The following is a 23,713-nucleotide window of genomic DNA, read 5'->3' as shown; positions in this document are numbered from 1 at the left end:
GCCCCAGTCCCAGCGCGACTCTGGACAAAGGGAAAGGGGTGTAACCCCCCTTCCTGGGTCCCACCCATAGGAGGGACCTAGCAGGTAATCCAGCCCCCCAATTTGGAATAAAGGTGGGAGCAGTGTCCAAGCACTCAGATTATCCTGACTGAAACTTATGAAACAAAATTCTGGACCCTTCGACATCCTAATCGACATAGAAGACTGAAGAATCTCACTTGTGGTCAAGGAGTGACGACCCTGTGCAAACAGGCACCATCCAGCACCTCAACGTTGCTTTGTTGCAGTTCCCGCCGGAACTCGAGCAACAGAGATCAACAAGACCCAGCGTGCCTGCCTTCTAACAGCCCTATCCACAGTCCCTGCAGAGCTGAGACCCATGGAGGCGACCTGAAGCGTGGGGCCGGCCATCTTGGAAAAACTACAAAGTGCTGACCGTGCAGCTTCCAAGGCTCCCTCGAAGCTGTGCATTGGGGTTTGAGAAGCCCCAGCCCAGAGCAGCTCTTGCATCAAAGCTCACCCCTCCACACTCTCCGAGTGCTGCTTGGGGCCCTTCTGCATTTTCCTGCTTGACGCGTTGGTCCGGTCGCTTGCCCGTTGGCTTGTGGCCCTAGTACCAACGAATCTCTAAATTTACACTGCTAGTCTGGTTGCTCCAGACTGGCCCTCGCTCCCCTGAAAAGGAGCACCCGCTCAGACCTTGCTGGCCCGAGTAAGAAGCGATCTTTGAATCCTGCATGGGTTGCCTTTGCCAAGGCTTGTTAGCTCCAATCCGGAAGCCGACACCGCCGACAGTGAGAACCTTTGTGGGACAGCTTGTGATCCACTCCAGGACATTCTCGGTGCCTATAATCGTAAGGGTAAGGACCAAAAAGTGGTCAGACCAGGGAAGAGGGAGAGGGGTTAGAGCGGACAGTTTCAAGAGATTAGAGAAGATGGGATCTAGCAGGTGTCCTTTCAGGTGGGTGGGATCGTTGCTAAGTAGATGTAAATTTAGGGAGTTTAGATCATCTTTCAGTTCTGTGGCAAGTTTATTGCCTTGATCATCAAAGTGAAGGTTTAGGTCCCCAAGGATGGTAAAATTCGGCGTTCCGCACGCCAGGGAGGTAATGGCGTCCATGAGTGAGTTTATAAAACACCCTACCTGTCCTGGGGGACGGTATATTAGCAGCCCGGTTAGTGTGGTCGATGGCGGCAGGTGTAGAGAGAAAAGGACATTTTCACAGTCGAGAACAGGACTATCTTTAAGTTGACAAGCGAGGTTATCGCGATAGATAATCGCGATGTCCCCGCCCGTGCCCGTCGGCCTATTAAGGTTTTTGATATGGTACCCAGGGGGAAGTGCTTGGATAATGTCCGGGTCGGAGCTCTCGGACAACCAAGTTTCTGTTAAAAACAGAGCGTCCAAGTCCGACTCTGTTAACAGTAGATTGATTTCGGTATGATGTTTGGGGAGTGACCTGCAATTAAGCAGGGCCATCTCCAGGCAGGCGGGTTCAGAATGAACTAAGGGGGAGGCCCTGTACGCGCAACTAGGGCATTTGTGGGGCTCCTGTTCCGGATTGATAAGACCGTTACATCTGGTGTTTGATGGTTCTCTGAGTAGGTACAGAGTTTTATGGTCGTAAGTGATTCGAGGCGGTACCGAACCGACCAGGGGTATGGGCTCTCGGCTCGGGCTGGCGCGGACGGGCGCAGACGGGCTACCTATATCTAAACCTAAAACTGGACACATATATACCTATCAGTCACTCCTATGGCAGGCCTTAACAATCCTGGAGGCAGAGTGCTTGGTTTTATGTGAGATGGTGCTCTAGCATGAGCTGGGCCTGTCTGCAGCTGTTGGGACCAACTCCCTTAGATGTTCCGGGATAATGCCATACCATATACTCTTAAGTGCATTATAATCCTCGCTGTTATGTGCTAACTTTGGTTTGGCTTTATCAAAACATGTCATGTTTCCTGTCATACAACTTGGAATACTACCCCTTCGCCAGTCTTGGCGACGGGGGTAGCATTCCACCCTTCTAGAGGGAGAAGACATGTTACTTTACTAAAACACGGTTAATCCTAACCAGAGCCCCAGCATCACAAAATGGATACTGCTGCCACAGACATGAGTCTGACCTCCTCCTGCTGACCGAAACTTGGCAGAGGAAGCCTGGACAAAGGGTTTCCTGTCACAGGGAGGTGTCACACCACCCCAGACAGGAGATAGTGGATTGTAGCAGGGAGGGTTAAAAGAAACTAGACACTGCCTGGGGAGCACAAGGCTTCCCCTTGCACAATCCGGTCAAACCAGTTCTGGGGCACACCAGCCCCAGTCCCAGCGCGACTCTGGACAAAGGGAAAGGGGTGTAACCCCCCCTTCCTGGGTCCCACCCATAGGAGGGACCTAGCAGGTAATCCAGCCCCCCAATTTGGAATAAAGGTGGGAGCAGTGCCCAAGCACTCAGATTATCCTGACTGAAACTTATGAAACAAAATTCTGGACCCTTCGACATCCTAATCGACATAGAAGACTGAAGAATCTCACTTGTGGTCAAGGAGTGAAGACCCTGTGCAAACAGGCACCATCCAGCACCTCAACGTTGCTTTGTTGCAGTTCCCGCCGGAACTTGAGCAACAGAGATCAACAAGACCCAGCGTGCCTGCCTTCTAACAGCCCGATCCACAGTCCCTGCAGAGCTGAGACCCATGGAGGCGACCTGAAGCGTGGGGCCGGCCATCTTGGAAAAAATACAAAGTGCTGACCGTGCAGCTTCCAAGGCTCCCTCGAAGCTGTGCATTGGTGTTTGAGAAGCCCCAGCCCAGAGCAGCTCTTGCATCAAAGCTCACCCCTCCACACTCTCCGAGTGCTGCGTGGGGTCCTTCTGCATTTTCCTGCTTGACGCGTTGGTCTGGTCGCTTGCCCGTTGGCTTGTGGCCCCAGTACCAACGAATCTCTGAATTTACACTGCTAGTCTGGTTGCTCCGGACTGGCCCTCGCTCCCCTGAAAAGGAGCACCCGCTCAGACCTTGCTGGCCCGAGTAAGAAGCGATCTTTGAATCCTGCATGGGTTGCCTTTGCCAAGGCTTGTTAGCTCCAATCCGGAAGCCGACACCGCCGACAGTGAGAACCTTTGTGGGACAGCTTGTGATCCACTCCAGGACATTCTCGGTGCCCCGGAGTCCACGTGGCAGTGGAGACAAGCTTTTCAACAACCACCTGATTGCGCCTGACATCACCTGGTTCCTTCCTAGTTCCTTCCTGGTCACTGGCTAGTGACCCAGACTCTGTCCCCTCTGCTTTCAGGTACTCTACATCTTCGATCCACCCTTGGATCACACCGGACACTTCCCTCCTGGACGCCTGCAGCATCTTCATCTCCAGGCACCATCGAACTGCGTGACGAAACCCAACACACTTTGGCACCTATGCACCTGCTTCCTGTGGGTGAGTTAACTTATGAACGCCGGTGTTCTTACACTGATACACACCTCTAGTGTCTAAGTCTAAAGTTTGGTAATCCCAATCCAGTTGGAAGACTCCTAAAACAGTAACTTTATAACTTTTACGCACCATTGACTTTGCATTGGTGCATGCGTGTGCTTTTAGCGCTGCACCCGAGCTTCTCCCGACTTAATCACTGCTAGTCCCGAGTAGTCCCAGCGACTCCCCAGGCCCTAGGCCTGACCACTGTTTGTAAAGGGGTACTTTTACCACTTTTTTGATATATGGTTTGAGTGGCCACCCGGCCTCATCCATAATTGTGCAACTTTCATATGTTTTACTGTGCTTTTGTTTAAACGCTTGTGCTTCTTTACTCATAAAGAGTACTGAGGATTATTCTGAGAATAAATACATATATTTTTATAATATATAACTTGCGTGGTATCCCTTCATTTGATATTACAGGATTGCATATGGTAAAACAGCTGGCTTCACATGCCCTCTTGAGCTAAGCCTATAAGGCTGCTTAGACCATGCTACCCCTAGGATAGCTTCTCCATAAGGTTGACTTACAACCACCACCATAAGGGATTGTTTGGACTGATACAAGGTGCCCCCAGAATTGGAGACATCATATATCAGACCAACTTTTCACATATACATTTATTTTTTAATTCAAAATGAACCTCACTTTTTCCCTGGCTTAAAGGAGGAACCCCAGCAAGGAACACAATATATGGTAGAGACTCAGGAGGGAGATCAAGGGAGGGCAGGACAGCTGAAGACCCCTCCTCTGAAGTATTTCTGCTAGCTTGGGCTTGTTGGTCCAATAAGTTTGCTCTGACTTCAGTGGCCCCCCTCGGCACTGTTGTATTTCCAGTGTCTACTTTTCCAACCCTGGGCAGAGGTAGAATAGTGTCAGGGGTAGAATTGGCAGTTACCCGAGCCGGTACAGCTGGTATATTTTTACTGGCTGGTAGAATTTTAGGGTTGGAAGTGAAAGTGGGCTTAATAGTTCTAGGATTCCCCGATGGACTAATCGGCTGGGTTCTACCTAGACCTATATTGTTGATGGTGGAAACTAATCTATCAAGCCTAGATGTCAGTGATTTAAAATGTGAACCAATAATCTGTTCCATGTGAGCTTCGAAATCAGATAATAGATGAGTGACCCAAACAGGAGTTCCCACAGAGGACAGAGAAGGACCAGCAGCAACGTGTGCACAGTCAGGTAGGGTCGTGGATCTTTTAGCAATTTTTTTTACAAGTTTAATTTTCTTACTTCTCAGGCGCGGTTTGGGGACTTTTCTGGCTAGAGGGTGTGGAGGGGAATTGACAACCTCTGGGGTATCATTTACATCAAGAACAATCTGTGCACAGGGCAGCTCTGCAAAAGAGCACATAAGGGAAGAACTGAAGTCAGGGGGATTAACAGCAACAGCTGAAAAATCCCCTACAGACTGTAGAGGGGGGATGGCCGGAGTAATTGATAATCGCCTCTCAGTATTCTCTATGGCAGATGCCACTACCCCGATCGTCTTCTATAGCATCTTATCAATGGCAGTGAGGCTTGGGAGAGGTTGTGCCGTGGCAGCCTGGTGCCTAGTCATGGGGCGAGAGGTAGCAGGCTTAGTATTTTTACCCTTGTCGCTCATTCTTACAACCAGGTGGACAAATCCCAAAATGCACAATACTTAATACTTCCGCCCCACAATATTCAAAAAGGACTGATAGCAAGAAAAATATTTGCATTGACGGTCCTGCGGCGAAAAGTTTTAGAGTAATTAAATTAAATGTCCAAGATGGAGTGATTTTTAAAAGTACCTTTGGGTATGAATCAATTCCAGGGAAAATAGTAGAGATGTTAATGGGGTGGCCCAGCCCAGCCTCCTCTGGCCTCTGACGGCCGCAGACGGCCCGCCCTTGTCCCGGCACGTCCCGCGCGCGTCTCGCGTGGCGGAGATCCAAATTCTCCTTTATACGCCTCCTGGCGCTTGGTACTGCCGTTTTGTGAGATTGCTGGGAGGTGTAGTCAGAGTGTTTGGCGGAGCCAGGCCCTGCCAGTTGGAGAGCGGAGCAAAGCCCGGCCCGGAACACAGCCCCCAACCAGGATGCAGTTACTCGGCGGAGCCAAGCCCGGCCAGGAAAGCAGCAGAGCTAGACCCAGCCCAGAGTACAATCCCCAAGCAGAATACAATGCACAGGGGACTCAGCGGAGCCAGGCCCGGCCAGAAGCAGTAATGAAGCAGTGTCCAGCCCGCGGCTCAGCCCCAAAGAAAATAGCAGGTACACAGGGAACTCGGCCCCAAATTCCCCTTTATACGCCTCCTGGCTCTTGGTACTAGTGTTTTGCGAGATTACACCCCCTGCAGAATGTGATGAAGGGCCCCTGAGTCTCCCTTGTACCACCAATATTAATTGCTCTTTTCTCTATACATCAACAGGGTTATCGACTACTACAGGGATTTTCCTACGGATGCACCCAAGCTCTGTGGTGAGTCTATACCCCTGTTGATGTTCGCAGATGACACTCTTTTAATATCCAAGACCCAACAAGGGCTCCAGAGAGCAATCGGGCGGTTTGAGACCTTTTGTAGCGACTATGGCCTTACCATCAATGTGTCTAAAACCAAATTTATGGTAATGCATAGGTATAAGCAAGTGAAAGGAAGAGCAATAATGAATGGGGAGTTGCTAGAGCAAACCCATTTGTTCTCATACTTGGGTATCACACTGGGTTCAAGGCTGGATTGGAAACCCCACATTAATCAACTAGCTACTAGACATGCCCAGCTGGCGGGAGTTCTCTTGAGAGAACTGCGCTCTTCGGCCACCCAACCCATAGCTCCGGCACAAAAAATCTATGACACAAAAATACGAGCATCTATATTGTATGGGGCCGAACTATGGGGGTCATGTAACATCTCTGAACTGACAAATGCCCAAAATAAATTTGTATGAGGAATAGCGAGGCTGCCACCATCTACCCCGCTTTTGCCGCTCTATCTTGACCTGGGCTCCCAGAGAATAGAGGATGTAGCGCGCTTTAGACCCATAGCATACTGGCCGAGGATCTGGGTTACCCCAGAGCTCTCCCACTATGCCCAAGCACTCCTTGAAGTTAGAAACATGGACACAGCCAATAGAATAAAATGGTTTAGTGAATCCAAGGCTATTTATAATGCCATGGGCTTGGCTGAGCTATGGGATAACCCAGCGCACAATATTTTTCCATCACGCAAGATTCTTAAGGAACAATACTGCTCGATGGTCACCACACAAAAATTCCAAAGATGTTCCACCTCTTCACTACATAGGGAGTTTCTTGAGCTTAAACACTTACCAGCTTATGAACCATATTGGGATTTTATTACAATCCCTGAGGACCGGAAACGGTTCCATCAATATAGGGTGGGCACCCTGCCAATTAATACCTTTGCAAGTAAATGGTCCTCTGGTAAGGATGCTATGTGTCCCTTTTGTAGTTCACAACTGGAAAGCCTAGCTCATATATTGTTTATATGCCCTGTGTACAAACTACCACGGCTTAGGTGGCTTAGGCCAGTATGTCTTCAAAAAGGTATCAAAAAAGGAACTGAGGCCCTACGGATTTTTAAAACAGACTGTTCGGAAAGCCTAATTATTGCTGTGTCTAAATTTCTCAATTGGATGTGGGCAATTTGAAGGACCAAACTAAAATCAGTTGTTGCCCCAAATGTTTAAATGTCTCCTCCTTATTATGTAAAATGAATTGTCCTTTATTTTTTTTTATTTTTTTAAGATTTTTAGATAAAATTTTGTCATATTTATTACTTTTAAATGGAGTTTCTACCTTTTTAATTATTGATAAAGAATAATCAGAGGACAGATTTAGCCAGTAGGTTTCGTGAAAAGCCCTTATTTATGTATAATTGTCAATGAATCAGCTGTGCTTAATGAACTTTTAAGGTATTGATGATGTTTTTTTTTATGTTGTCTTTTATGACATAATGTCGAAATAAAGACTTATCTGATACTAAAAAAAATTGCTCTTTGGCTGAATGGAGGAAGGCAGAAGGCCTGGGGCCTCCTGCACCGCATGGGCCGTCGAGGCCTGTGTTTTGGCCCTGGCTGTGGCTGAGAATGAATGAACGTAGGAGTACACTTATGATGTCCACACCTACAAAAAACTGATCTCTTAGAGAAATTACTCCACACAGGTTCATGCAAATCAACTAATGATGCTTAGCTCAGTGATGGCCAACCAAATAAACCTCACTCGCTATGGCCACTAAATGAGGAGTGTAAATTGTCCAGAGGACACCCAAATCACTCCTTGAGCCTTTAATCTCCACTTCCTGACTTCTAGCACATTAACTCTCTTTCAGAGACGCGTGCTCATTTCCCTTTCCCTTCGTTTTAATTCTTTCTCTTTAAAAAAGTACGACCTACTGTTCACCTTTGAACTTTATAATGGAGATATTTTGAAAACAATTACCATCCCTGGCCACAAGATGTCTTAGTTTCCAAAAAGTTGGGTATAAGGGGCCCGATTCACAGAATGAAGGTAAGACTCAACCCTAAACTTACTACTATTTTGGTATTCACAGAATGCACTTACTACTTTTGGCATTCACAGAATGCACTTACTACTTGTGATATTCACAAAAGTTAGGATTTTGTCTTAAATTTGTCTTAAGACAAACTTAAGACTTAAGACAGACTTAAGACAAACTTAAGACAAAATCCTAACTTCTGTGAATACCAAAAGTAGTAAGTTCATTCTGTGAATACCAAAAGTAGTAAGTGCATTCTGTGAATACCAAAATAGTAGTAAGTTTAGGATTAAGTCTTAAGATCATTCTGTGAATCGGGCCCTGAGAGACGAAAATATCTGTAAGTTATGTTTTTACGACCCTTTCAATTATGTTTTCACAACCTTTTGTCAGCCTCTTCACTCAAAAAAAAACATTAGATCACATTCCCCAAATGTAGTGGGCACTTTTGTAAAAAGAACAGCCTTTTTACAAAACTGCAGATTTTGCGATTTTTTTGCAAAATGCAAAATCCTGGAGGGTCTGGTTGAGTATTTCAAAAGTTTATAAACTTCAAATATTCTTTCAGCAAGGTAGCAAAAGCCACTGCTCCATCCTTTACATATAGGAATAGTTACAATGCATATTTTACAAGATACTCTTCCTATTAGAGGTCACTTCAGGAAGAACATTTGAAGAGATTGATTAGTGACAAAATCAGAAACACAAATAGAGTGTGGACAGACTATTGTGTCAAAAATATCGAGGACAAGAATATCGAGTAGGTAAGTGCAACTAGGTAAATGTAAATTTACTATTCTTAACTCCAGATCTACGTACCTTGAAGATTTATAGATATATCGCCAAGGTACATATATGAGGAGTTATATGTAGCAAAACTTTACTTATCCTTAGAATCTGACATACATGATATTCTTGTCCTCTATATTTTTGACATGATATTCTGTCCCACAATATTTGTGTTTCCGATATTTTGTCCAAATACCGAAGAGATGCAAGCACTTTCTAGGGTCAGGCCTGTACAAAGAAGTGCCATATGAACATAACTCTGTGTATAGGTGCAGTAGTGATATATACATCTTAAAGGAGTGTAGGTGTTCGAATAATAATAAGTCATCTAAATTAAATTTTATATACTTAATTATCAATATTTTAGTTAATAGTTTTTCTACAATATTATGGTAGCGCAATATTAAAATTGTTATATTCTGACAAACAAAGTTAAGGGTGTTTATTAGTGGGCATAGAGGAAGTGTGGGTCTCATTACTAAAGGCTGGGCTTGGCCTTGATCTTGTCTGAAAACCTTTTTGTCTTCTTGTCAGCTTCCTGTATTGCCTTCTGGAACCACCATGAGACAGAGAAGCTTCTCACTGTTATACAACCCCACACACCATATTGCTGGGAGAAGATTGGTAAGAGTAAGGGTATTTTAATGGATATAAAGGAGCTGTGTATCTGAGCCTTTCAGTAGCCATCCTTGAATGTTATTTGCAGTTCTCTTACATTGAATCTTTCCTAAGTACAATCTCATCTCCCAACCCTTGCTTTCAATCCATAACTAAACAGTCCAGTCTCTACACAATCCCTTTTCTATAATTTTTTGTCAGCCCATAATACCGCACCATGCCACTAAGTTTTCCTACCAGTATTTACCCTTTTCCTCTTTCGCATATTTGGTAGGTCAGAAACCGCTTAGTTTCTGCTTCCTTAATCATCTCTCCTATTGCATTCCTCACTTCCCCTACCAACGATTGTAGAGGGTATAAGTTTAGTAAAAGTGACCACTTCTGATCGTGATTTTACGATGCCTTCAAGGACAATCAAATCAACAGGGTCATTATACAGGTTTGCAGTCGACCTTGCCATAAACCCCTCAAGGACATAGTAGGAGGGCTCAATATGTTTTGGCTAACTTAATTTACCAAATGAACATTTTACGATTTATATGCACATGCTCCTCATACTCTCCATGAGGCTGTATTGGGTAGATACTATTTCCAGTTAAAAGACATTATGTTTGTGTTTGATCTCAATGACATCAACACTACCAACATCCTCGACAGCATGAACAACATCCAACTCACCCACCTCGCTCATGACCCCATGCACACCGCAGGCCTCACACTAGACCCAATCTTCATCTCCAGTGACAACATCAGGTACAACCACACCACAGAACTCACCTGGACTGGCCACTCCATCATTCACTTCAATATCACCAGCTCACGGACTGCTGTCCCCAGTCTACCCAATCCTCCCACTACAGCTGAAGCAAAGTCTTAAAGGACACATGGATCAATACCCTCAACACCACCCGCCTCATGTCCTCCAACAACCTAGACCAGAACATCAGAAACTGCACCAACAGCTTTGCTTCCATTGGCAACAACCCACAGAAAGTTCACTAAGTAGGCTAGCTGGGACACTGAAGACCTCCGAACAATTAAACAGCACCGTAAACAACTGGAAAGGAGATGCGCACCAACAAGGACACAACCAACAAGACCAACTTCAACACAACCCTCAACCTCTGATTCAGACAGTTGAGAGAATTGAAGAAAAAGGCATTACCGTCATGCATTGAATCAAGCTCTAATAACAGCAAACAACTCTTCAACAGCGTCAAAGAATTCTGCAACCCCTCAGCTGCAACTAACAACATTACCCCCGCACAGGAATTCTGCAACAACCTTGCAACGTCTACAGATACTTTAAACCCTAGCCCAAGGCCACTGACTTCTTTAAGCAACACAACAACCCCGCTATCACCAGAGACATCCGACTAACTTAATGGGGATCGTTATAAACAAGGGGTAACCCAATGAAAGTCAGAGGACCTGGGTATCGAGTATTATAGAGAAGTGGTCCTAGACGTTAATTCAAAATCTACAGTGTAGTTATAAATCAGATCAATTATTCATTTTGTTTTAAATCGCCATCAGATTAAATCCGTGATGGTGGAGATTAATCAAAACACAAAACATACATTAGCCCAAGGTGTTTGTTGTTACAAGACCTGAAACAGAACATTTTTGTCTAACCCAATCCGGGAGACTGTATGATTTAATGCATACTTAGATGAACAGCATAATAAACTTTTGCAAAATAGAAAAACACAACTATTTACATAAAGGGGTCATTGTCAAAATGACGTGCATTGAGGAAGGAGATAGTAAGTGCTCATGTGTGAAAGCGACCAAAGAGGTCAGTGAAGATAAAGTTAAAACACAATAAGGCTTTTTTTGGACAAAGAATAAGGTTTAATCCTTAATGTAGAAAATGAGTGAGCCTGCCCTAACCATCTGCAAAAAATGTAATTCTTTCTTGTCAGTACGTAATTGCAAAGTCCTCCGTATTCTGATGGGGGGGGGGAAGGGGCGTAGGAAGATCACAGGTGCAGGCTCGGGGAGAGAATATGTCGACGTTTCGACCCAAGGATAAACAGGGTGATTGGTTTCCTCAGGGGCGGGTCTTCATCAGGACGGGTGAAGGATAGGGACTCAATATGCACAAAACCCAATGTAAGTGGGCACCCGTTAATTGGTGTGCCACAGAATGCGCAATCCGTCAGCGCCCAGCAGCCTTGGAAAGACTCCGGTGGTTCCAACGCACTAATCACTGCCACGATCGATTTCAAAGTCGAAATCCCAAAGATTGTAAAGATGTGACCGTTAATTGGTGTGCCACAGAATGCGCAATCCGTCAGCGCCCAACAGCCTTGGAAAGAGTCCGGCGGTTCCAACGCACTAATCACTGCCACGATCATTTTCAAAGTCGAAATCCCAAAGATTGTAAAGATGTGACTGGAAATAACCACAAGGGAGCGGGAGCCATACAACTTGCTCCGTGTTAAACACGCTGCACCTGAAACCTAGTTCGCGAACGGATTGCGCTGACGGATTGCGCATTCTGTGTCACACCAATTAACGGTCACATCTTTACAATCTTTGGGATTTCGACTTTGAAATTGATCGTGGCAGTGATTAGTGCATTGGAACCGCCGGAGTCTTTCCAAGGCTGTTGGGCGCTGACGGATTGCGCATTCTGTGGCACACCAATTAACGGTCACATCTTTACAATCTTTGGGATTTCGACTTTGAAATCGATCGTGGCAGTGATTAGTGCGTTGGAACCACCGGAGTCTTTCCAAGGCTGTTGGGCGCTGACGGATTGCGCATTCTGTGGCACACCAATTAACGGGTGCCCACTTACATTGGGTTTTGTGCATATTGAGTCCCTATCCTTCACCCGTCCTGATGAAGACCCGCCCCTGAGGAAACCAATCACCCTGTTTATCCTTGGGTCGAAACGTCGACATATTCTCTCCCCGAGCCTGCACCTGTGATCTTCCTACGCCCCTCCCCCCCATCAGAATACGGAGGACTTTGCAATTACGTACTGACAAGAAAGAATTACATTTTTTGCAGATGGTTAGGGCAGGCTCACTCATTTTCTACATTAAGGATTAAACCTTATTCTTTGTCCAAAAAAAGCCTTATTGTGTTTTAACTTTATCTTCACTGACCTCTTTGGTCGCTTTCACACATGAGCACTTACTATCTCCTTTCTCTATGCACGTCATTTTGACAATGACCCCTTTATGTAAATAGTTGTGTTTTTCTATTTTGCAAAAGTTTATTATGCTGTTCATCTAAGTATGCATTAAATCATACAGTCTCCCGGATTGGGTTAGACATACATTTTCAGTTTCAGGTCTTGTAACAACAAACACCTTGGGCTAATGTATGTTTTGTGTTTTGATTAATCTCCACCATCACAGATTTAATCTGATGGCGATTTAAAACGAAATGAATAATTGATCTGATTTATAACTACACTGTAGATTTTGAATTAACGTCTAGGACCACTTCTCTATAATAACTTAATGGGGACAGCTCCCCCCACAGGGCACTGCCTCCATCGTTAACTCGGTCCATTCAGGGACCCCAACTGGCTTTTGCCCTCACCTCATCTTTAACCTAGGCGAAGCCAGAATAGCGATTCTCCAATTAACATACAAGAAGAATATTGATTCCATTAAAGACAATTGAGGTTTACATTATGCATTGACCTTCTATTGCTGCCGCAACATGCAGCCCTTTAAAGACTAATAAGCAATAGAATGTCCAGACAATATGTATATCCAGGGCACACAGTCATCATCATCTTTAAGCTGCGACAAAACAGGACAACATCTTCATTTTCTGTCAAGCTTTGTAATAAGTTGTCTGCAAATAGAATTCAAGCAAAGTAAAAAAAAAATCTTTATTTCAGCCTTTGAGGCCATAAAAGCACAAATAAAAAGTATTGACATTGTAATGCACATGCACTTTATATCTGGGAAATTAAAATGCGTGAATTGTGTTGTACTTTTTTTGTGCAAAAAAAATTAATTCACAAGTACTTGATGCTACAACACTATCAATTATAAACCTGTTAACAAACTTAAATAATACCTTTATCCTAGTCATTCTTTTTGTTTTTACATTTTTTTTTATTTTCTCCTCGTAGGGTGAGGAGGAAGGGATAATGTTAGCCTCTGAAGGCTACCATTTTGCAAGTTTAAAGCCATCCAGTGGCCACAGGTCTTAAATAACATTTTGCAAAAGTATTCGCATTAGATCAATCTGCTACTTTTAAAATATTTGTTAGCAACCTACCTGCCCAGAAAACCTTACTAGCCTTTGCACTCCTGAGGAATAGGCACCTTATCTGGAAAGGTCTACTCTTACCTCACTTATTACTACTCTCGCCCAACTAGCTAAAGTGGCTATGGAGACTGCCTTATAGGGTTTGACGTAACTCAGTAACAACTGTTCCTCACCATGTGCCCTAAACTCCAGCACCTTACTCTCATACATTTTACCACACATAGCTTTTCACACTCATGGAAAAAAAGGATACAAAACAGGCTCAGACATTATTTTAGTCCTTTTCCATATGTTACAATGTACCCCTTCAGGAGAATAGAATCTATTTGAAGTCTCCAACGCTTTAACGTCGGAAACCCTTCTAAATGAAATTAGACAAAATAAAGTTGCTAACTTCAGAAAGAGGAGAGACCTCTTGGCAGCCTACATAGTGGCTCCCACCACACACTTATCACAAGGCTGCACAACAGAGGCATCCAAAGAGCTGCTCTCAGATGGATCGCGTCTCCTCACCAGAAGAATGCAAAAAGTAATTTTACCCTTCACCTTCGAACCAAAGAAATCATCTGTGGACTAGGATCCTCGGTCATCCCTTCCCTTTTTAAAACTTTTATGACACCTCTGCCCGGCATCATAAAAAAAACATGGACTGGTATCATATGCTATGCTGATGACACAACTCATTCTCTCCCTCTACGAAGACAACACCAAGACCGACTTCAACAACTGCATTACAAACATTGCCAAATAGATGAACTACAACTGCCTGAAGCTCAACACAGACAAGATAGAGGGACAGATCTATGGAAACAAAAGCTCCCCCATGGATGCATCCTGGTGGCCCTCTTAACTCAGACTCCCAATGACCATGCTACAAATTGACTACAGACCATGCAGAACACAGAAGGCAGACTCGCCATGGATCTCGTTAGACAAACCTACATCACCCCCTACCTAAGGGAAATCAACTGGCTCCCTGTACAGAAAAGATGCAGGGTATCAAGCTCCTGGCCCCCACATACAAACCACTACACAACTGCGCACCCACCTACTTGAACCATCGCCTGACCTTCCATCAGCCCACCAGACATCTCCGCTCCACTTCCGTCTCTAACCTTCAACCACGCATCTGATGTAGCAGATGCAGAGGTCGCTCCTTCTCCCACCTAGAGTTTGAGTTTAAAATATTTCTTAAGTGCACGTACACCAAGCGGTTTCATGGCGCTATATTGTACTGAACCCCTGAGGCGTTGGAAAATAGGAGTATGGAGAAGGAGGGTTTAAAGGGAGAAGGCTTGTGTGAAAAGAAAGGTTTTCAGTGCCTTACGAAAGAGTGTATACTTGGGACAGGATCTCAAATGAACCGGAAGGGAGTTCCAGAAGGCGGTGGATAGTGTCGAAAATTTGGAGCCTCCCCGCTTTTTGCGTTTGAATCGGGGGACTTGGAGCAATTGTTGGGTGGAGGAACGCAGCTCCCTGAGGGGGACATAAGAGTGAATTTCGGAAATTATAAACGCAGAAGCTGAGCCAGAAAGGGCGTTGAAGATGATGCATACTAGTTTAAACTGGGCTAGTTCACGAATGGGGAGCCAGTGTGGGGTCTTAATGAGGGGAGTGACGTGATGAGATTTGGGTAAATTGAAGACCAGGCGGGCAGCCTGGTTCTGGACTAGCTGGAGGCGTCGCACGCTGTACGCGGGCATGCCACAATAAAGGGCATTGCCGTAATCCAGGCGTGAGATCACCATTGCTAGGACTATGAGTTTGAGGGCTGGGAAAGAGAAAAAACGAGAGACTTTGCGGATAGTGCGAAGGGAGAGGAAAGACGAGGACACCACCGAACTGACTTGGGAGTGAAGTGAAAGTTGGTGATCCAGTTTGAACCCAAGGGTTTTTACAGAGGAAGATGGGGTAGGGGGAGAGCCCAATGAAGGGGGCCAAAAAGAAGAGGACCAGGGACTGGAGCAACCACCTGTCAGCACCAACTCCGTTTTATCAGGGTTGAGCTTCAGGTGGTTGTGGTTCATCCAGTCCCGGATGAAGGTCATGATAGATTGAAAATTAGAAATGGACTCAGGGGAAGAGGATAGGGAAAAAACAAGCTGGAGGTCATCCGCATAATTATAAACGGAGACCTCCAGCTGTTGGAGGGCAAAAATAGGAGGAGCGATATACAAATTAAATAGCAGCGGGGACAAGGATGAACCTTGGGGGACCCCACATTTAACCGGCTGGAAGTCCGCTGAAAAATCTCCCAAGCGCACTGCTTGGGAGCGGTCACTCAGAAAGGAGGACAGCCAGACCAAGGCCGATCCCCCGATTCCCGCCGCTCTGACACGGAACAGTAAAATGGAGTGGTCAACCGCGCCAAAAGCGGCGGAGAGATCGAGGAGGACCAGGGCCTGGGGATGGTTAGTGTCCATACCCTCTATGAGGTTGTCGAGGACCGATAGTACCACGGACTCCGTGGAGTGTGAGGGGCGGAACCCTGCCTGCCGGGGGGCTAATACCCTATTCTCCTCCACGAAGCTGCTGAGCGTCCTGGTGACGTGGCGCTCTAGAACCTTCGCCAAAAAGAGCAGTAGTGAGATGGGGCGATAGTTGACAAGTACTGAGGGGTCCGCTCCGGGTTTTTCTTAGGATGGGTAGAATGACGGCCGATTTGAGAGGTGGGATGAAAATGCCCTGAGATAGCGAGCTATTGAGAAAGGTGAGGGGGGCGAGGCACAAGCAGAATAAATCTGTTTCAAAATAGATGCAGGGCAGGGATCTAGGGGGGGAACCGGACTTGTCCATCGGTAGGAGAGAAAGAAAAGATTCTTCTGTAAGGAGGGGAATAAAGTCGAGACGTGCTGTGTTGGGGGGACACTGAGGGTTGACAAAGGATAGGGAAGGAGGGGGGATATTAGCTTTAATGGTAGAAATTTTTTTGAGGAAAAAAGAATTGAGGGAGTCACAAAGATGCTGGGAGGGGGAGGGTTTGAGGGAGGCCCTGTCAGAGTATGCAAGATCATGCACGATGGTGAAAATTTCTCTGGACTAATTTTCAGCGGCTAGAATTTTGGAAGAAAAGTAGGCGTTCTTGGTCACCAAGATAGATTTTTTTGTACTGGGCCAAAAGAGTAATGTACTGTTTTCTAAGTATTGGACAGTAGCCGCGCCTCCAAGTGCGTTCTGCCCGACGGACGTTAAGTTTTTGATCTTTAAGTTCTTGGTTGAACCAACGATTGGCGTCGTTGGTACGTTTGGATGATACATGCCTTAGGGGGGCGACTAAGTCGCATCCAGAACAGAGCCAAGAGTGGATGGAATCAGCTTGTTCGAGAGATGACAACCCGTGAAGATGTGGGCGGGAGGCAGAAAGTGTGGCAGACAGGGAGGTCACATCTACGTGGTTGTTCCAGGAGTGCGCCCAAATGTTTTTAGGGAGGGAGGACTTACGAACTGAGCTGATGGTTAATGAAAAGGAAATGAGAAAATGATCAGACCAGGTGCAAGGGGAAATGATCAAAGACGACACCGGACAGCTGAGGGACCAAATCTGGTCTAGGATGTGGCCCTAACAGTGGGTTGGGTAATGCACAGCAGGGGAAAAATTAAGAAAGCAAAGAGACTCCGAAAATTCTTTTGATGTTGAGCATTCGGCCGGATCTGAAGGCGAAAAGTTGAAGTCTCCTAAAACGAAGATGGCTAAGTTGTTAACGACTAGGGTTGCCATCTGGTCTTGGAAGCTCGGCAGAAAAATTTGAGGAGAAGAGGGAGGGCAGTACATCAGCACACAGGTGAGCGGAGTACTGAAAGAGAGTGTACGGGCAACCAAAAAATCTGATGAACTAATAGGGGAGAAAGATAAAGATTGGAAAGCGATTTCTCTGCGGGCGATCAGGGCAATGCCCCCGCACGGTTTGCCGGGGGGACGGTTGGCACGAAGTGCATAATATGATGCAGGACGCATGGCTAGTAAAGAGGGAAGGGAACTGTCACTAAACCAAGTCTCCGTAAGGAACAGGAGGTCGGGTTTGTGCAGGTCCAATAGGGTAAAAAGTTCATGATAATGCTTAACAGCTGACCTGGTGTTAAGGTAAAAAGCAGTTAGAGTGGTGATGGCACGGCGGACTAACAGCGTAGAGCAGGAGGAGTTGGTGGGTGAAGATGACCACGAGAGGGAATGTGGGGGGAGGATGGAGGGGTCAATCCCAATCTGTAAATACGTGCTGTTACAGTATCATCCAGAGGCCACGAGCCCTGTAGGTTGAGTAGCTGTGCAGAAGAATATTGTATGAAATGGGCAGAGTGGCTGGCCCCTGGTCCCGGTCGGACGCGGACGGACGCAGACGGGCTTGCCTTAGGCGCTCCCGCTGCACTCGTCCGCTGCGCTTCCGACAGATGCACATATTTTAGTAGAAGGGGGGGTGTGGCCTCGAAGGGGAGTGGCCTGGGTGCACGCGGGAGATGGCGGCCGCAAATGTTTGTGGATCCTAAGGTCCGCGACAGCGTTCAAATCGGCTGTGCGGGATGGGAGAGGATGGGCTTCTGCCCCAAGAGTGGGCGAAAGTAAGGTGATAATAAAATACAATTTAAATCAAGTGACTCTCAAAATTTTAAAAAAGCGCACCTAAAGCTCCAGGCTTCCGCCTCAGGAGTAGGTTCAATGTGGACGCTAGTTTTCAGCGCCTTTTTATGCTGGGCGGGGGGCGTGGCCTCGAAGGGGCGTGGCCTGGGTGCACGCCGGAGATGGCGGTCGCAAATGTTTGTGGATCCTAAGGTCCGCAACAGCGTTCAAATCGGCTGTGCGGGATGGGAGAGGATGGGCTTCTGCCCCAAGAGTGGGTGAAAGTAAGGTGATGATAAAATACAATTTAAATCAAGTGACTCTCAAAATTTTTAAAAAGCGCACCTAAAGCACCTAGCATGGAAGACATGGATTGAGCTACCCCATTATCTCCGGACCTCCCCTTCTGTTCCAGAGTTTTGAAGAGATGGGGATCCCCTGAAGACCTGGCTATTCAGCTAATCAACTGGACAGTGCCATCAGCTGTATACCCTCACGGGTGACAATAAGTGCTCTACAAATCTACTGATTGATTGATGCTGAGAGGCCGTATGGAGTGAATGCCTGCTGTTCGTGGCAACACATTTGAAGGGAATCTATGTCTAGCTAATTTGAGGAACATCAAAGTAAATATATTGATGCACCCTGTATGAACGTTTGTTGTTTTTATTCCTTAGTATAGCCATTGAAAGAGTGTGCCTAGAAATAACCATTAGCAAAATTTAATTTTCTATACATGTTATCAAATTCTCAAGATTTTCATATTCAGCTATTGTTCCAGTGGCTGGACACTTTTTTTGATTAATATAATTATTTGAATTCTCCCTGGAATACTGAAACTGGCTCAGTTAGTTCAAGGCAGTAGAATGGTCACACTAAGTATTCTTATTTGCCTGCTTTCCAAGTTCAGTGAAGGTCTGGAAGCCAGCAGTTGCAATTGGCCTTTTGGTCTTCCTATAGGGGTGCTTATAGATGTATTCGCCACATGCTCAGTAGTAAAAGCTATTAATTGCCTGTTCTCCTTGTCTTATCCCCTCACAAACATAGTAGTCAATTAATGGGCTATGCTCTGAGGAGATGGTATTAACTAATGTTAACAAACTTTGCAGTGGGCAATAGTGGATAATGCCTTAAAAATAAGCTCTAGAGAAGAACTCTCAGGACACTCTTCATCATTAGTGAACCCACAAATATGGGCAGTGAGGTCATAGTGCAATTACAAAAAAGAATAAAGATGCATGAATGTAGTACCAATAAATAGCACACACTGCATAGCCAGACTAATGTTTAGGAAAACGTGCCTCACTTTGCACATGTCAAGATATACCTCACCTTTCTCTGCAAAATTATGTGACTTTCATTAATCTTACAAGTTTACGGTTGATGTTTTGAATTAGTATATTTCACTAGGATCCACCTCTTTCCATTGGCTATGAACTGGCCCAGTCCCTTACATATTAACAGGGTGAACATGTATCCTTGCTGCCAGAAAAATACTTAATACAGTCTATTTATACTCATGGAATGTCTATAGGAAAACTAGCCAAATACACTGCTCTGACAGGGTATGTATTTTTTTGTATGTATTTTAATGCTTATAAAGCGCAGCTGTCACCCAGCGGGTATCCTGGCGCTGAGATCAGTTCCACCATCAGTTCTACAATTTATTCTGCTCTAGGGAAGAGAAAGGTTTTAAGGTCCTTTTTGAATAGAATCAAATTTTGACTGCTCCTCAGTGTAAGAGGTAGAGTGTTCCACATTGTGGCGGCCGTAAAACTGAAGGCGCGGCCGCCCATTCTCACTCTGTTTATTCTTGGGACTTTCACTAAGAACGCTGTGGCGGATCTCAGAGGCCTAGCAGCCTGATACCACGAAAAGAGATTTTGCAATGGTATTGGTCCTTGACCATGCAATGCTCCAAAAACCAGGCACAAAGCCTTATAAGAGATCCTCTGCTGGACCGGTAACCAATGTAAGATTGCCAGGGCTCCGGCAGAAGAGGCCGAGCGAGGCAGGGATAGGGCTAGTTTAGCCGCCATGTTTTGAACCCTCTGTAATTTATGGATCAAAACCTTTGGGGCTCCTAGAAGTAGTGCGTTGCAGTAGTCTAACCTACTGAGGATGGTACTACGCACTACTTCTACTCTGGCTTCCCGCGGGAGAAGCGGCAGTATCTTCCGTAGAGCACGGAGCAGGCCCATACATGTCCCAACAGTCCTGTTCACCGAGACGTCCAATTGCAGGTTCGACTCGAACATGACTCCCAGATTGCGGGCCGAGTCTGCTGCCTCCACCGAGCCTGGAATGGAACTAGGCCAAAAGTCTTCCGGCAATGGGCGAGGGAGTCGGTCAGAAGAGCAGTGCAATATCTCCGTCTTTGCGCCATTGAATTGGAGTGAATTGGCTTGCAACCACTCTGCTGTGGCCGACATACACTGATGGAAGGTGTCCCTCGACACTGCCTCTGAACCCTCAAAAGAAAAAATCAATTGGGTATCATCGGCATAGTTGATGACTTGAATACCGAAAGATCTTATAAGTTGTATCAGGGGGCGGAGGTACAGATTAAGAAGAATCGGACTTATCGCCGAACCCTGGGGGACACCCTGGTTCACCTGGCGTATGGCAGAGCGGAACGGTGGTAATGTTACTGCCTGTTGTCTGTTATCCAGATACGATGATAACCAGGCTAGTGCTGAGCCCATTATTCCCGCATTACCGAGACGGCCCAGAAGGACCTCATGGTTCACCGTGTCGAACGCGGCCGACATGTCAAGCAGTACTAAAAATGCTGACTTGTCCCTGTCGACACGCGTTCGCAGATCATTCAACACGGTAACCAGAGCAGTCTCAGTACCGTGGCCCGGTCTGAAGCCAAATTGAGCTACATCCAGACTGGAGTTGGATTCCAGGAAGTTGGCCAAGGCTCTCGTAACCCACTTCTCTAAGATCTTTATCGCGAATGGTAGCAGCGAAATAGGCCTATAATTGGCTGGGCAGAGGGGGTCCAAAGTAGCCTTTTTTAGCAAAGGTGTTACAATAGCCAATTTCCAGCAGTCTGGTACAGATGCAGTAGCTAACGATTGGCAACAGATTGAGTGGAGCGGGGGAAACAGCTCGCCCTGAAAGGCCTTCCAGATCTTGTGCGGCATGGGGTCAAGAGGAGAGCCAGATGATACACAGTTAGCCAGAGCACAAAACTCCTCCAGCGAGGGTATTGGAAAACTCGGCAACTGACAGGCAGGCTCCTTGTTCATACTTGACTCAGAAGCCGGGCGGCCTGGGGACACAGAGGGACAAGAACCAGATGGCATAGGCTGCAGGGTACCATGGCTAAAGATATAACTTTACAGCTAAATAATTTTGTCAGCTCCTATGTCACATGTTTTACTTGAAACTAGGTTGCTGGCAACAAACTCTGTGTGATCATGGTCCTACTTAAACTTGGGTGCCACTAAAAGGTTTAATGAGAGTCTTTCGTTGTGGTCATGGAGGGGGAGTTTGGTGTGGAAAGTGAAAATGGGTCTTGAAGTATGTTTTGCCTAATGCAATTTTTACTTTTACAGCAGCCGCAGTGGTTCCCCACAGGCACAATAATGAGCGATAGCCGAAGCCTCCTACCTTATTCTGGCGAAAGGGTGAGACAGGACATCAAAGCCCACCATTTGTTTGAGCATTTCCTTCACAATGTGTTTGAGTATTTTCTTTGCATTAGTACATTTTATTTTTTGGTTTTCTATCAATATGTAGTCGAACAAAACAGTCCTTTCTTGCCTGGGTACACAATCTGCTCTATCATACATTGTCTTATCTTACTGCCTCATCCCTCAATGTATTTTACCCAACAGTGATTACATCTTTATCTACCACATGCATCAACATTTGGATTTGCGATTCCTAAATAGCGATTTTTAAGGAATTGCTATTTTGGAATCGCAAATCCCTATGCATGTAGGAATCTCAAAATAAATTGTGATTCCTTAACATTATCTAATAGCGATTTGCAAATTGTGAAACGCTATTAGGGAATGTTACTCCATTCATTCCTATGAGCCTACAGGCCCATAGGAATCAATGGAAATGCATTCGCAAATTGCGATAACCAAATTGGTAATCGCAAACTGCGAATGCAATTCCAAGGGTGCCAGGGGGTCTAAGGCCCCCGTGATGCACCCCCCAAAAAAAGGGAACAGTGCTCATGTGGTGCAAACATCTGCCCTAAGAGCATGTGTGTGCACCGCATCTCACTTTAAAAAATGCACTTTTGTGCATTTTCAAAGAATGCGCAAATTACCATCAACTTGAAGTTGATGGTAATTAGCATTTCCTAAAGGCACACTCTGCATTTAGGAAAGGGCTGATGCATCGCCTTTAGGGAATTGCAAATTGATTATCCCTAAATGCATTAGCAATTTAGGTAATCGCAAAAAATTGCGATTACCTAATTTGCAAATGGGAATGAGTTCATGCATCAGAAAAAGCCGGTTTCCGGTCGCAAATGGGCTGAATCGCAGAATCGAACCGTTTGCGACTGGAAAAAAGGAGGCCCAAAGTTCTTTGAGTTTTGCATAAAGTTTCCAAAGGTTTGTTACCTTCAAATGAATGCTGTTTCATCAAGGTTAATAAAGGCCACTAATTGTTTCTTTACATAGATGACTATTTACAATGTATATTTCTCAAGACAGCATAGTTTATGCAATAGTACTATATACACACTGCCAAAATGTATGAGGAAGGTTTTATGTGAATCCCTGCTGCTTCTTTCTTTTTTGATTCCAACATTACCAGCTAAACTAGGCATTCACACTCTCAATATAAAAGACACCACGATCTTCTGGGTAAATTGTAAATTCCAAGCAAACCTTTGAAACTGTTTATCTCATCACCACCAGAAAGCAAGCTTTCTCTTAATGAAGTAGACCCAGACTGATGACTTGTACAAACTTCAACTACGGTAAAGTAAATAGGACTTTCCCTAGCTTTGTCAATGCATATTTAATAGCAGCCCCATCTTAATGTCATTCCCAAGTAGAAATATGATGTCCTTTACATATATTTTACAAACAAGTCTATGAGAATTATGAGGCCTTTGTGATACAACGTTTGGAATACAACATTTTCAGAAAAATATGCAGTTAATTTCATGCCCTCTGAAAATATTTCTGAAACTCTCCCATCACTATTACCAAGATCTACTGACCTATTTTTATTCTTTTTACTCCTTAATGTTAAGACCAGGACATGGTATTGAAAGACCAGAAATGTGTAATGGACTAGGGGCCATATTATCAAGGAATGGCGATAACATTATCTCTTCTTTAGCGGCAGGGAACTACCGCTAAGCGTCGATAAAGGGCTTGATAATATGCCCTTGAGAATTGCCATAGAAGCCCAGGTTCTGGTGTGAACCTGGGCTTCTATGGCAATTCACAAGGGCATATTATCAATCCCATTATTGCTGCTTTAGCTGCAGTTTCCTGCCGCTAAAGCAGCAATAATGTTATCGCCATTCCTTGATAATATGGCACTAGATTGGTAGAA

At 45.3% G+C, this 23,713-nt stretch overlaps 1 protein-coding gene across 1 annotated transcript in view; it reads left to right on the top strand.

Moving 5' to 3' along the window:
- Positions 1-23,713, top strand: part of LOC147708652 (uncharacterized) — a 334,370-nt gene that overhangs the window by 111,678 nt on the left and 198,979 nt on the right. Inside the window, exon 11 of the mRNA XM_086925378.1 lies at positions 21,739-21,810. Coding sequence (XP_086781504.1) covers positions 21,739-21,810 — 72 coding nt within the window. The remainder of the gene's footprint in view (positions 1-21,738; positions 21,811-23,713) is intronic.

The sequence above is a fragment of the Lissotriton vulgaris genome, chromosome 6, assembly GCF_964263255.1.
Source record: "Lissotriton vulgaris chromosome 6, aLisVul1.2, whole genome shotgun sequence".
Classification (NCBI taxonomy): domain Eukaryota; kingdom Metazoa; phylum Chordata; class Amphibia; order Caudata; family Salamandridae; genus Lissotriton; species Lissotriton vulgaris.
This window is presented reverse-complemented; position numbering and strand designations above follow the sequence as displayed.